General features: G+C 53.8%; 1 protein-coding gene across 4 annotated transcripts; it reads right to left on the bottom strand.

The window, feature by feature from the left end:
• Positions 1–917: 917 nt before the first annotated feature.
• DUSP13 (dual specificity phosphatase 13) lies at positions 918–12,740 on the bottom strand. 4 transcript variants are annotated; one of them, XM_027596140.2, is made up of 8 exons: positions 12,673–12,740; positions 11,091–11,298; positions 8,637–8,840; positions 7,693–7,857; positions 7,517–7,611; positions 3,795–3,968; positions 2,064–2,284; positions 918–1,372 (listed from the first exon to the last, which is right to left on the bottom strand). In XM_027596140.2, the coding sequence occupies exons 2-8, from the start codon at positions 11,175–11,177 to the stop codon at positions 1,170–1,172; spliced, it is 1,149 nt and encodes a 382-aa protein (XP_027451941.1). In that variant the 5' UTR covers positions 11,178–11,298; positions 12,673–12,740; the 3' UTR covers positions 918–1,169. The 4 variants fall into 4 exon arrangements, with proteins under 4 accessions (XP_027451941.1, XP_035580138.1, XP_027451943.1 ...); XM_035724245.1 differs by having other exon boundaries at positions 11,091–11,271; positions 12,673–12,691; XM_027596142.2 differs by lacking the exons at positions 7,517–7,611; positions 7,693–7,857; positions 8,637–8,840; positions 11,091–11,298; positions 12,673–12,740 and adding an exon at positions 5,215–5,288.
• Positions 12,741–14,249: the final 1,509 nt, after the last annotated feature.

The raw sequence follows: 14,249 nt of genomic DNA on the forward strand, positions 1-14,249 counted from the left end.
GGCTAATTGTCTAGAGGCAGGAGTCCAAGATAACACCCATCTCTGACTTGAGCAATAAGGACTGTCAGAACTCTTCCCTCAAATGAAGAAGGAAGAATTCAGCTGGTGGGGAGGGGCTGAGGAAAAGCGCAGCTGAATATGAAATTCAAGTGCAATATTCAAATAGAGGTGGGCAATGGGATACGGAGGTTTGAAGCTCAGGGGAGAGAACTGGGCTGCCGTGGGGGCTCTAGGAGTCATCAGCCTGGAGATGTGAACTGAGGCTGTGGGGGTGATGGGACCCCCCCCCCAGCAGGGTGGGAACTCTACAGGAGAGACGAGGCAGTGGCCAGAACCCTGAGGAACCTGGGGGCTTTTTACATTGTTTTTTTAGGGCACAAATACAAAGAAACTCAGAATGAAATCTTTTGCTCCATCCTATAACCATCCTTTGCCTGGGATTTCCGGGCTGTCTCCTCCCCAGACCCTATCCTCTCGGTTAATGCTTGTGTTTTCCAGATGCCTCTCGTTTGAGTCAGTCCTTTTGAAAGTACAGCGTAGATGAAAAGATTCAAGAGATGCTACTTGCACAGCAAGTTTTTGACGATCGCTTTTTGCTAGGGTGGGCATGGAAGGGATGCTGACGCATTGAACATTGGTCTTGAGTCTGACAACCTAGCTCTTGGGTGAAGGTATGAGGGAGGACAAGATGAGGAAAGGGCCGGCTAGCTTCAGCACCTGTACCCTCAGTCCTCTGAGGCAGATACCACTGATTAATCCTCACCTGCCCTCCGTCTTCACGGAAACTTGACACGGACTCAGATTCTTTCTGTAGGCTGCCATCATCCTGACTCAGAGCTGGCAAGCCTTCTGGACCCTCGTGACCATCCTGGGAGTAAGACACCACCCCACAAACCACCAGAAGATCTCCTGCCTTTATTATGATGAACCTTTTATTATAGAGACAGACTGAACTCTCTTTTGTATAAAGAATCTCTGGATTGGGTCAGGGAAATCCCACCTGCTAAAGGTCACCACTCAATTCTCCCTGCTTCTGCCTCAGCTAAGCCCCCACTTGCTATCGATGCCTCAAGGTCATTGGAAACAGCAGAGGCTGCTGTTCCCAGGGCCAGGCTGGCTGGGCTGGGCCATGCTGGCCAGAGGGTCAGGGTTCCCGGCTGCTCACCAAGTCAGAGCCGCCCCGTCTCCCGCCCCAGTCGGTTGTCCAGAACCTGGAGCTGCTGGAGGAAGCCCGAGTTGGGGCAGATATCACGGTGGGCCTGCACCGTCTGGATGGCCTCCACCAGGGTCATGTTCTCGCAGATCATGAGGAAGGCCAGGACAACCGTAGCAGAGCGGCTCACCCCCATAGCACAGTGTACCAGCACACGGCCTGTGGGAAGACCCAACCTGGTGTCAGCTACCTGCCCTCGCACTGACCATCCCACTGGGAATTGGAGATCCTCTGGCCATCCTTCAGCCCACCCGTCACAGCACCCTGGCATACTGACAATGTTCTCACATGCAGATGGGGCAGCTGAGGCCCAGAGAGGGAAAGGAACTGGCTCGAGGTCACACAGCAAGTTAGTGGCCCAGCTAAGGTTAACAGCTGGGATTCCCTTCTCCAGGTCCAAGGTGCTTCCTCTGGCATCCTTTGCAACTCTGACATAGTGAGAGGGGGTATAGGATTTCTGGAGTCCCCTGGATTTGTGGCAGATGACAGGGGGTATCCACCTACCTCCCTTTCCCCCCAGTTCTGTCCCTGCCAGCCCTATTCCAAGGCCTCATCTTAGAAGGGCCTTCTCAGCCTTTGTTAGGTCCTGTACCTTCCGTCCAACACACTTCCTGGGGGATATGGTTACACTGACAACCACACTGGACCTTAACTATGTCTGATTGTTGGTCCCCCGAAGGGGACACTCACTAAATGGTAGTAGCTCATTGCTCCATGGGGTGGGAAGGTTGCTGAAGAGGTTTGTGACTCTGGACACCCCCCCAGCCCACCCGTGCTACTGCAAAAAGTGCCCCAGATCTCACCCCCCCACCCCCCACCCACAACCCTAGTGCCTTCCCCAGCAGCTCACCTTGGGGAACACTGAGGGCAGTTCGGATGTATCGAGCAACAGGTAGAAAGTAGACACTGAGGTCAAAGAAGGGGTTGTCATCAGCCTCAATGCCATAGTACTCCAAGGGCATTCCACGGTAAAACCTGGCACCTGTGTCCACTTGAAACTTGCCCGCAGCAACGTTCACGATGTGGGTGATGCCCAGCTGGGTCAGCTTGCTCTTGTCCCGGGCTGCATACCTGGAGGGAAGGCACGGGGGAGTTGAGAGGTGGAGCAGGTCTTGTTGGGGCCCCTCTGGCCAGGCTGGAACTTATCCCTTTCCCTCCTCTGCTGTTCCCCTCCAAGTGTGAGACTGGAAAGAGTGAACAGGCCTGAGTGAAGGGGCTCCTCTAGTTGGAGTTCAAGATTCCCTTTCACTCTAGCCAAGGGCAGTTTGGCCACATGCATCAAAAGCCTTAAAAATATACAAAATATATACATGTTTTGATTCAGCAAGTCCCCTTCTAGGAACTTAAAAAAATCCAAAATGTGCCCACAGACGTATATAAAGTGGATCTAATGACATTCAAGATAGTGAAAAATTGGGAAAAATCACTAAATATCCTATAACAGGAGACTGATATGGTATAGCTAAATGAAATACTGTGCAACCCCCAAAATGTTGTAGCTGCAGGTAAAGGAGGAAAGGTGTCTGTGCTAAATTGAGAACCTGTGAAAAATGCAGGATACAATATAGAACCTGTTTAAAAATGTTTTCAAAAGATATTATGTGGTTCCATTTAAAAAAGCTTTCTACATAAAGTAGGTTGCAAAATGGGACTAGAAAGAGGTATCATTTTTGTAAAAAAAAGATGTGAAAAGGCCATTATATACATATGTGTGTATGCATTTTTTTAAAAGTCAATGAGGATTTTATTGCTGGTTATCTGGTGGGGGGATAGCATATTTGCCATATTATTAGCAAGACATTGAATCATATTTTCTAAATATTAAGGAAAATTTCTAAAATCCACATATATTTGACCCATATGTTTCAAATTTTAGGAAAACTTTTGGGAAAATGACTCACAATTCCACTTTCTTTATAACTGCACACCTGAGAGAAACGTGTATGTGTTGTGTGTGTGTGTGTGTGTGTGTGTGTGTGTGTGTTCCCAGGACCCATGTACTAGACTGTTCCTAGGATCACTGTTCACAATAGCCAAAAAGTCAAAACAACTCAGATGTCCATATACAATCAAACGGACAAACTGCAGTATATTCACACAAATGAATAGTATACAGCAATGAAAAGTGAGTGAGTGGCAGCCGCATAGAACATGGGTGAATCTGACAATATTGAGCAAATAACGCCAGGCACAAAATGCACACAATAGGATTCCATTCATATAACTTTAAAAGACAAGCAAAACTAACTATATTGTGAGGTACATAGATGTTAAAACTATAAAGAAAAGCAAGGAGATAATTATTCCAACACTTAGGAATTATCTACAGGGGAAGGGGTTATGTTGAGAAGGGTCAGTTACTTCTGGGGCATAAGGAACGTCCTGTTTCTTGACGTGGATGGGGAAACCGTTCATACGTGCTGTATGCACTTTTCTTAATGTGTGTTCTGTTTCCACGGTTAAAATTAATAACATAAGAGGATAGGATTGTGTGGAAAGAGATGGTGGGCGGCCAAGAGGGTGCCACCTCTGTCCCTGCAGGACTCTGGGAGAGGCTCGCCTTCTGTCCCCTTGTACTTACGCATCTCCTAGGAAGAGGTTGGGCCAGACCTCATTGACATGGCTCAGCATGGCAGCCCGACGGACCCACAGCAAGCGCTGGAGGTAAGCGAGTGTGGGCGGCTGGTAGGGGGACCCCCGGACTGCCCTGTGGATCTTGGGCCTCCGGAGATCCTGCTTCTGCAGTGAGTCCATCCTGAAACAGAATGGACACTATGGTGGTTGGGGGCAGGATCCCCACCAGTGGGTCCAGCTGATGGGGGGGTGGGGCAGGCATGGTGCAGTGCCCAGGGGCCACCAGGATGCAGTAGGAAGGGCCTCAGCTATTTTGGATGAGATTATTAACCAGCTCAGCTAGGGCTGAGGCCTAGATCCTTTTCCCAGGGAACAAGGGAATCAATTCCTTGTCACTGCTGTGGAGCTGGGAAGGTCTCTCCTGCCCTTTCCAGATGTTAGAAGCTTTGGCCAAGCGGCCCTTGGAGTTCCCTGTCCGTAGCAACTAGTCAGTACAGACACCCTGCCTTCCTTAAGTCACTGGTACTTGGGACTTTGTAGGGATGGGGACCACAGAGTGCACCTAGGAAGGCCCCACAACCGGGCAGCTCATCTCAAGCCCCCTCCTCTGCTACTTCCAGGGCTGGTCCCCAGGTCCCTGGTCCCTCACAGTTTCAGGTGCTTGAAGGGCAGAGCCCATCTCAAGAATGAGGGGTCCTGGGCCATGAAATGGCATTTGAGAGCATCTCCATACAGAGTAAGCTGATGCCTCTTAAGGGCCTGAGGCCTCACTTGGGATAGGTCCCTATTTTACATAGGAGGAAGCTGAAGGTCAGACAGAATGTATATAGCGATGCCCAAAGCTGTGTGGCTGATAGGGAGCAAGGCTGGGGTTTCAATCCAGTTATGCCCCTTCAGTTCTGTCTCCAGGCCTTCCAGTTGCTACCTTGGAGACTCCGGAGAGTGGTCACTAACCCATCTGTCTCTACAGGGGAGCCTGGCGCTGCTGTCACACATCTACCTCCAGGCCCTGGGATTTTCTTCCTTACCCCCATGACTCAGGCCAGTGCTGCAGGTCAGGCCTCACCCAGGTGGGGTGGCTTGTGTCAGGTGTCGGCTGTTTGGGGGTGTCTGAGCCCCTGCGGAGCCGGGATGTCAGTGGCACCAGAACCTGCGGCTGGTGCGGTGCTGGGAAGGAGTGCCTATCTTGGCTAATCGTCCCTGGCCCCTTCAACCAGTAACTAGGGAAGGTACAAACTGGGAAGAACATCTTTTCTCTTGGGTAGCCAGTGATAGGACCAGGAAGAGAAATGGGCACCCAGGAGGCCACTGGCTTGGCCAAGCTCACCCAGTGGGCAGCCGGTGGGCAGGGTGGAAGTGAAGACCCAGCTTTCCCCCTCATCCCCCACTGTGACCTCTCAGGGCAGGCTGAGTGGCCTGCCACCTACCTAGGGCATGGCCTGGGGCCAGGAATGGGGGAGTGGGTACAGGGACGGGACTCAGCACCCGAGCAGAACCTGGCTGGGGCGGGTTCCGCCCGGAACACAAATGCTGTGAAGTGGCTAGAATTCCAGGTCCTTCCCTTGGAGCCAGTGGGGGTGGGGTCTAAGAGCAGACCTAGCCCGCTGTGGACTGAAGTGCAGTCCTTCCAAACCCCCAGACCTCGCTCTGCTTGGCATCTCTTTGGGACGAAAGGCTCTTGGCCCGGGAACTCCCCATGGACATGGGAGGCTACCTGAAGCGGTGGAAAGAGAACTTTGGAGGGAGGGAGGAGAGCGTGGCCATAGCTCATTCTGTGGCCTCCAGCAAGTCTTGGCTCCTGTCTGGGCCATGGCCTGTCTGTCTAGTGTGCGAGATCCTGGCCTTGCCTGAATTTAGGATTCCCTGGTGGGTCTGACCTGAGAACGAGAGCAGCGGCTGGGTTTGTGGTAACCACAGGGTAGGGAGCAGCGTAGTGTGCTGGGGGTGGGGAAGGCCCCAGGCCCCAGGCTTACCCAACAGCCACACTGGTGTGGAGCCAAAAGCTGGGGCTGAGTGAGCCGCAGGTGAGCTTGACATGGAGCTCCGGGAAGGCAGGCAGGCCCACCCCTGCCTCTGAACTTGGCGTGGGGTATGGCCGCCACCCTGTGGCCAGTGGGTGCATTGCAGCCCAGCTGTGCCGGGGAGCAGGCAGCGCGGCTCTGGCTGAGACGGAGCTGGTCCCAGGGGGCTCCCAGGAAGAGAAGGAAACAGCATAGGGGTCAGGAATTGGGGGCTGCTAGGCCACAGTTCATGTTTCAACCTCTGAGGGGCCTTAGATCCAAGTCTGGAGAATGGGACCTTTTCCTTGGACTTAGGGGCTACTCCTTGTCTGGTCCCACCTAGAGCCTCACACCTGATGCTTTATCCCCCTGGGATGCATGGATGTACCCCCACACCTGTCTGCTTTATCCCCCTGGGGTCCAGCCCCCTGCCCAAGGGCTCATCCTTCAAGCTCCAGACACACCCAAGGAAGGGAAGTCGGTGGGCGAAGCATGGGCCCAACATTTTGTAGGGACGGCCCAGGTCTGGCTCTTCTCCTCATTCACTCCGGCCCTCATTCTGCCTCCCTCCTGTGTCTTCTCCCAAAGTCCAACAGCTGCCTCCGTCAGCAGTAGCTTCTCTGCTCTTGCGCTGTTTACAAGCTGAGGCGCTTGGTTTGTCTTTGTGTGCGTCCCTCCTCCTTTCCCTGTGGCTCTCCCCCGCCTCTCACAGGAGCTCATGCTCCTCCACCGCGCTCGCCACACCACCTGGCATTTGCCGTGGACTCAGGCCCAGGCCCAGGCCTCCTCAGGGCAAGAGGGCAGCTGTGGCCATCCACCTCCTCAGCTGAAGCTCCGGATGTTCCCGCTGGCCTTCCCTCCTACCCAGTCTCTCTGCTTTCCCCTCCTCCGCCCCCCCCCAAGCAGATGGGACTGTGACCACAGGACAGTTGTGGCCAGGCGACCTGAGGGCAGGACACAGGAGGAGTCTGGCGAAGGACGCCGTGGGGCAGGTAGCAGGTGGGCAGCCGATGGTGAGCTGCCAGTGGGGCTCAGCACTCAGCTTGCAGGCCCGTGAGGACAGATCTGGGCAGAGCTCTCAGGGCTGGTATTCGTGTGGTCTTTGCTGAGCAAGTTCCTTCACGGGGCTGCTGTGAGAATTTCATGAAGGGGCCTTCCTAAATGTAAGGCCCCTTCCCTAGGCCTGTCTTATGATATATGCCCCCATAGGGTGCATCTTACTCTTATCATTACTATTATTATTACTCTTATCCTTTCAAGCCTCAGCCATATCCTGGCTGGAGGGTAACCTCCCCACAGGGCAGTGAGGCTAAGTCTCCATCTCTTTGTGTTTCTTGAGGTTTCTTTCTCTGTCCAGCAGTAAGTATAATTCTATTCGCCACTTACTAAGGATGTACTATGTATCGACAGAGCTAAATGCTTACACTTTCTCATTGGATCCTCACAGTACCCTTATGAAGCAGATAATATTATCATCCCCATTTTACAGATGAGGAAACTGAGGCTCAGAGAGATTAAGCAATATGTTCAAGGTCACACAGCCGATTAACATGGGATCCAGGATGCAAGACCACATCTTTCTGACTCTGCTTTGTCTGTGTTTCTGTCTCTAATCCAGTCTGTCCTCCAACATAACCCAGTCCCTCCACAACACACACAGGCCCAGGTGCCCTGGCCCTCATGACCCAGCATGCTCCATGGCCCCCCTGAAATAGGGGCCCTCACCCACCTGTGGGGGTATCTGGCCCAGGCTGTGGTCTTCTCTGACGGGCACTTTGTGCTGTCTGCTTCCAGCTCCCTGTCTCCGCACACTTGATGCTGTTTCTATTTTTTGATTTGAGTTTAATTATAAAGCATGATGTGCTGCTCCCCTCTTTTGGCCTCCCCCTGACACTCCCAACTCACCCACTGGTCCCTGGCATGGTCAGTGCCAAGCCCAGCCAGGCACCTGGCCTTGCCGGGGGTGGAGGCAGCCCGCAGGGGTCTGCTTGTGCTCTGGGTGTATGCGTATGTTGATCGTGGGGCAGAGAGAAGGAACATCCGATAAGCCATTTTCAAAGCTCCCTTGACCTTGAAGGGTGGTGTGAAGCATGGGCAGAAGGTTAGAGCTGGAAGAATCGTCCATGGAGGAGGGCAGAAAAGAGACTAGTCCAAATCACACACAAACTGGCAGCAAGGCCGACAACAGAACCCAGGTCCCCAGGAGCTTCGCTAGGAGCTGAGAATTATAGGACTAGCCCAGGATTCAGATCTAGAAGACTCAGGCTGAGGAAAGTGGGGGTACACTTACAAAGGTGTAGGTGAGGTTCAGAGCAGGCCTTTAGAACTGCCCTGGCCTGCAGTCAAAAGCTGTGTGTCTAGAAGCCACTGTGCCCTCTGCCAGGCTCCTCCCTCCCCCAGAAGGCCTTCCTAACCCAGGCCAACCAGATGGTCTTTTAGGTCCCTCCCAAAGCCACTGGAGCCAGTTAGGGACGTTGGATTTGGCCCTGTTAAGAACCCTTCCTGCTTCCTGTCGAGAACCTCTTCCCAGAGACCCTCCCCATATACTCATATACTTCAGTATACTCTTCCCCACTCACACTCCCAGATGACCGACATAGAGACATCTGCATACCTGCAGCCACACCTACACGGGGTCTCTGAAGTCTGAACTTCAGGGAGCTAGGGCTCAGCCCCTGCTGGGGTTCCCTGAGCAGCCCTGGGGAGAGCTGGTGGACGCAGCTGTAGCCAACAGCTATCACGAACACTTAGAATCCCCTCCTGCTCTCCTCCCATCCTTGCACCCCAGGGAACTTGGAGTCCTGGCTGAGGAGCCTCAGGGATTGGATGAGAAGGCAGCCCGTTCCTACCTGTGGGGACTGAAGACAGTAGCCGACCCAGAATGCAGGCAGCAGGAGGAAGTAGATGGGGTAGCGGGCTCTAGGGTGGACCACACACTGGCTTCTTACCATCTTCTTGGTATCCACCTGGGCCAGAGCCTCCAGCAGCACCAACAGGGCCAGTGCCAGGGAGACAAAGTGGCACAGCCCCGTGGCAGGGAGGAAGGACCAGCTCTGGGGGAGAGATGAGCTCCATGTTATCGGCTGGCAACCCAAGGCCCAGACTGGCTGGGACTTGTCAGGGTAGGGGCAGGAACTGCCGCCTAAATCTGCCTCTGCCTTGAGCCCTCTGTGTAAGGTCAGGTGGGTATGGGTGCTCAGAGAGTTAAGGCAGGTTTGGGGCCCAGGGCTCAGGGAGAGAAATGACCTCGCCCCATCATCTTTCAGAGTCCCCAGGGCTGCTGTGTATGGCCACATAGGTTGCACACTGCATAACTCCTGCGGGCTCCAGTTGCATTGGTGGATGGCACCTCCAGGACCTGTGCAATGCTGCGGCCCGACTGATTTCCCATCAGGCAGCTGCCTGATGGGAAAGATGCTGAGGCCAGAGGTCAGGGTATTTAAGGGCTCCAGGCCAAGGAAGTGGGGCAATTAGGCATAATCAGAGATTTGCTGTTCTACCAGTTTCCTGAAACATGTTTAGAGGAGAGCAGGATGGAAACATGCCATTCCTGTCTCCCTCTTGGCTCCCCATACCCGCAGAGCTCCCCACAACAGTTTCCCACCCAGCTCAGCCCTGGGCCTGATCCCAAAACCAGCTATAATCCTGATTTTCTTCCATTATACTCACCCCCAAACTCTAAATCTAGCTCTCCGTCCTGCCCTAATCCCCACCCCCAAGATGCCCCCCCTCCTGCCAGCATCAGGAAGGGGGCAGGGTACTAAAGTGCTTCCCCTTGGTGGCTCTGGTTATGCATTCAGAGACAAAAACAGCTTTTGGTGGAGGGCTGGGCAAGGGAAAAATTCAATCCACACCCTGGGAAGCTCTTGGCAGGAGAAAGCTGCCACTTTTCCAACTCCTAAGAGAGCCTAGGCCAGTCACCCACCCCTAGCCGGCAGACCCTCTGAGCCAGGGGGTGCTGGGGCACACAGCCCAAGTCAGGGCTGAGGAGAGATGAGGGAAGGAGCAGCATGGGTAGGAGTTAGAGGTGGGCTAGGGCCAGTGGAAAGCAGCCCTGGGGCTTAACTCCCTAGCCAATGGCCGTCAGGGGGGATGTGAATGTGAGGAAGGTGGGCTGTTGGAGACAGACAGGAACAGATCCAGCTGGGGAATGGTGGGAGAAGAAGGGCCGTGGACACCGCTGCTCCTCACAATGATGGAGCTTGCACAGCCATCCACCACAGGAAGAGATACCCCTGTCTCCTCCCAGCTGAGCTGGAGGAAAACTTTTCATAGGGCTGATGCCAAGGAAATTGAAGCAGCACACTGGGGCCTCCCGCAGCAATGGGGAGACCTAGGGGAGGTGTTGAGGATCTGTTCCTCGTATGCAACTTAAGGAATGTCTGCTAATGCTCCAAATGCCCTGCACACAGAGCAGCAGGGCAGGGGGTAAATGGAAGTAGAAAGGAGCTGGAGAGACTTCCAGAAGACCTCTATGTCCCACAGGGATTCCCCGAAACCACAGAGGGAGCAAAGTTAGGGAGGCTCCTTCTGTGGATCTCTGAGATCAGACTGTCCAGGGGGGGTTAGGGGGTGCAGATAAGGAGCAGAGTGCTGAGTCCAAGGCAAGGAATGGAATGGCATGGTGACAGGAGAACTGGGTATCAAGGATGGCTCATGTGAGGGGGCCATGGCTGGTGGCAGGAGCCCCTGTCCTCCTTCCCCATTGTGAGAAGGAGACGCAGGGCTGACCTGAAAATAACTAAGCCTGGAGTGACAGCTGCAGCTGTAGCTGGGGTCCGGACCCGAGGGGAAGGGATGGAGAGCTGTGGGAAGGCCCAGACAGCCCCCAGGTGTCAGGACTGGCTGTGCTGCTACCGTGGTGAGGTTCAGGTGAGCCCACACAGGCTTTTAGCCAAGGAAGGGGGACAGGGCCTCCAGGACCTGGTAAGAAGGCCTCACCTCTTCCATTTTATGCTTTCCACCTCTTTCCTCCCTGGCCTTTCCATCCTCTCTGGGGTCTGAAGAATATGGATGGGCTGGGGAGAGCGGGTCCTTGAAAGTTTGCCTCCGCCAGGCCCTACTGAGGCCTTGGGCTGGTGAGGGAGCCCAGCAGCTTGAGGAGTGGGCCAGGCCCCTTTCCACCCTCACTTCTGGCCACACACAACCCTGACAACCCACCACTGAGCCGGTCCCATTCCATGTTCCCTGCCAGCCCTCATTAGTCTTCCCTGCCTCATTCCCTGTGCAGCCCTTACCTGACCTCTCACTTCTCACGGCACCCAGCCTTGCCCTCACCCCCTCGTGCCCTGCCCAGCCCTCACCTGGCCCCTCAGTTCTGGCCTGTGCCCCGCAGCCGCTGGTCCAGCTGGCAGAGCTGGTGGAGGAAGCCTCGGTTGGGGAAGACCCATCGGTGTTGCCTCACGGTGATCACTGCCTGGCGCAGGGACAGCTGATGGTGCAGCATGAGATAGGCCAGGACCAGCGTGGCGGAGCGGCTCACCCCTACCACACAGTGCACCAGGACCTTGGCTGAGGAAAACATCCTGGTGAAAGACCCTTTCCCACCTGCTGGCCCGCCCAGGGGCAGGGGTAGGGACCCACGTGCCTTTCCCTGCTCTGCCTTGGGTATACTCTGTAACCCTGGGCAAACTGTTCAGCCTTTAGGGTTCTCAGTTTCCTGATCTGTCAGATGGATATACCAACACCTATTTAGCCTATCCTTGGGATAGGGTCCAAACTCCTTAACATGGCTTACAAGACCTTCCGTGAGCTGCCCCTGTGGACCCTACAGCTTCATCTCAGGCTGCCTAACCCTGACCTTCACCCTGAGGAACTCACTTTCAGTTCCTTGAAGCTGTTCTGGGCTCTGGCCTCCAGTCTCAGCACATGCTATTCCAACTACCTGTAAAACTTCTTCTGCTCTTCGTCTAATGACTATTACTCATCTGTCCGGTTTCAGCTAACACATGGTTTCCTTGTCTAATCTTTCCTGATCACTCATGGTATCACTTGAATCACAGAGCAGCTCATCCTTTTTGCCTGTAGCCCAGTGAATACTGTTGTAGAGGGTGGGCCCCTCACTTCCCTGGTCCCCTGGATCAAGCACCCCTGCCCTGTTCCTGTTCTCCTAGAGCTCTTCACAATTACCCATTCATATGAATAGTACTCATAATTATGACTGTCTTTCCATGAGACACAGGACAACAAGTGCCATAAGAGCAGGGACTCTGCCTTGTCTAAGTGTGGATTCAGTATCTAGCTCAGCGCCTGGCACAGAAAAGATAATAAACAGCGGGTAAATGAATAGATGATGAACAAATGAATGTCAAAGTGCTCTGGATATTAAAAAGTGCCGTGAGCCATAGTCTTGTCTTTCCCATCAGGTAGACAAGAAACTGAAGTCCAGAGAGGGATACTGGCTAACCCAGGGGCGGGGAGCAAGGGGCATGGCTCTCACCCAGGATTCACACAGAGTAGGAGCTCCAGTTTCCCCAGGCTCCTCTGTTCTACTCTGGGGAGTAGAAGGGGTTTTTTGTTGTTTTATTTTGTCTTGTTTTTCTATTTGAAAATACTTTGGGGTGGAAACCAGACATCTAGGTACTAAATGGCAATTTCTCAAGGCTGAATGATGGAGAGAGAGAACTTTTGCTGTTTGGGAGACTTGGCTTCCAGTCCCGGGACTGCTCCTAACTCATGACATGACTTTGGATTCTAGGCCTCAGTTTCCCTGTCTGTTGAAGGAACAAGGTTGGATAAATTGCTGGAGCACTGAGCAGAGGATTTTTACAAACCTGAAGGCTTTTTAAAAACTAAAGATGGGAGGGCACTGATATTTGAGGGGAAACTGGACATCGCCCCCCATGAGTGAGCAGGATGGGATATGGGTTCAGACCCAAGTCCTACCCCCAGGTGTGCTGAGGGCACGGTGGATGAAGTCGGCTGCTGAGGAGAAGTAGGCACTGATGTCGAAATTGGGGAGGTCGTGGGCGGGTACCCCCAGGTAGCTCACACTGCTGCCGTAGAAATCAGGGCCACCCTGACAGTAGAGTCCCCCGTGGGCTGCGTTCAGCACATGGGTAATGCCCAGCTTCCATAGCTCAAAGCGGTTATTTGCCGTGGCCCTAGGAAGGGGAAGAATAGGGCTGGATGCTGGCTGGGCCATGGGGCCCAGGAAGGTTTTGCCTGGCCCCCTGCTTCAGAGGGACAGAGCCATAAAGGTCCAAAGGGAGCCACAAGGGAACCCAGTAAGCTTGAGCCCCACCCTCAGAGCTTTCTGGTGGAAGAGTTGGTGGTATAGGGAGTTATCTTTAGACCCTCTTCGCTTCCTGAGGCCATCTGCTCCTGCCTTGGCCAAGACAGGAAGGAAAGAATTGCTTCAGTCCTGGAATCCAGCTGCCCCTCCTTTCCTGCCCCATGCCTTCCCACCCACATCTGGCCTCTCCTGGCCACTACCTCATACCTGTTTCTAATTTGCTAATGTTTAATGGTGACACCTTCCCTGATTCACCTCTCTCACCCATTCTGTGTCCAGAGGAGGGAGGCTGGGACCAGGAAGGGGAGCTCTCTGTCCATCCCATGTCATACCTGAAAGCACCATTCCCCAGGCCTCTGTCCCCGAGACTCGCCAATTGTCCTGGATATATCAGAAGACTTCAGGATCTTCTGGGAGTTCTAATCATCCAGGCAGGCAAAAGCCCTGCTCCCCCTGGTGGTCACACCTGATCACTGCACTGTCCCCAGCGCACTGGGGTCCTGGAGCAAGTCCCTGGCCTGGGATGTGCAGAGCCGAACTATTCCTCCTTGTTCCACCCGGCTCCCATCTCTGGTAAAGAGCCCAAGAACTGTCTCTCCTTGTTCCCTTCCCCACACCCCTTCGACCAGCTACCACTCACGCATCTCCTATGTAAAGGTTGGGCCAAACTTCATCCACGTGGCTGCAAGAAATCTTCCCTGCCCTCAGGAGCTCCTCCAGTTCCAGAACACTGGGGCAAGGCGTGGCTTCGGCATCTCCCCTCAGCTCTGGGACCGAGGCTTCAGCCATGGGCCAGCCCACCCACCCCTCTGTCTCTGCAGTCACTCCTCTCTGCCTCTCCAGTGTCATTTCTCCTTCCCGGAGATTGGCAGGAACAGGTGGGACAGAGGCAAGTGACTCAGCAAGTCACAGAGGCCTCCAGAAAGAACAGGACATTTTTTTCCCCAAGTCACCCCCTAACCCCAAACTCCGTGACAACATGGAATCAGTCATATCTCTGCAAGTCACTTTACCTTTCTACCTCAGTTTCTTCAACTGTAAAGTAAGGATAATTACACCTACCTGAAAGAATTATGAGGCTTAAATGAAACAGAGGATATTCTGTGTTTAACACATAGTAGATGCCTAAGAAACATTTGCTGAACTAATAGGCTTAGGTCCCTGGATAAGGCTATTTAGTTCTGAGGACTGAGTTAAAGTGGAGATCCAGGGTGGAGCGGGGGTGGTT

This window comes from Zalophus californianus, chromosome 15 (genome assembly GCF_009762305.2).
Source record: "Zalophus californianus isolate mZalCal1 chromosome 15, mZalCal1.pri.v2, whole genome shotgun sequence".
NCBI lineage: Eukaryota > Metazoa > Chordata > Mammalia > Carnivora > Otariidae > Zalophus > Zalophus californianus.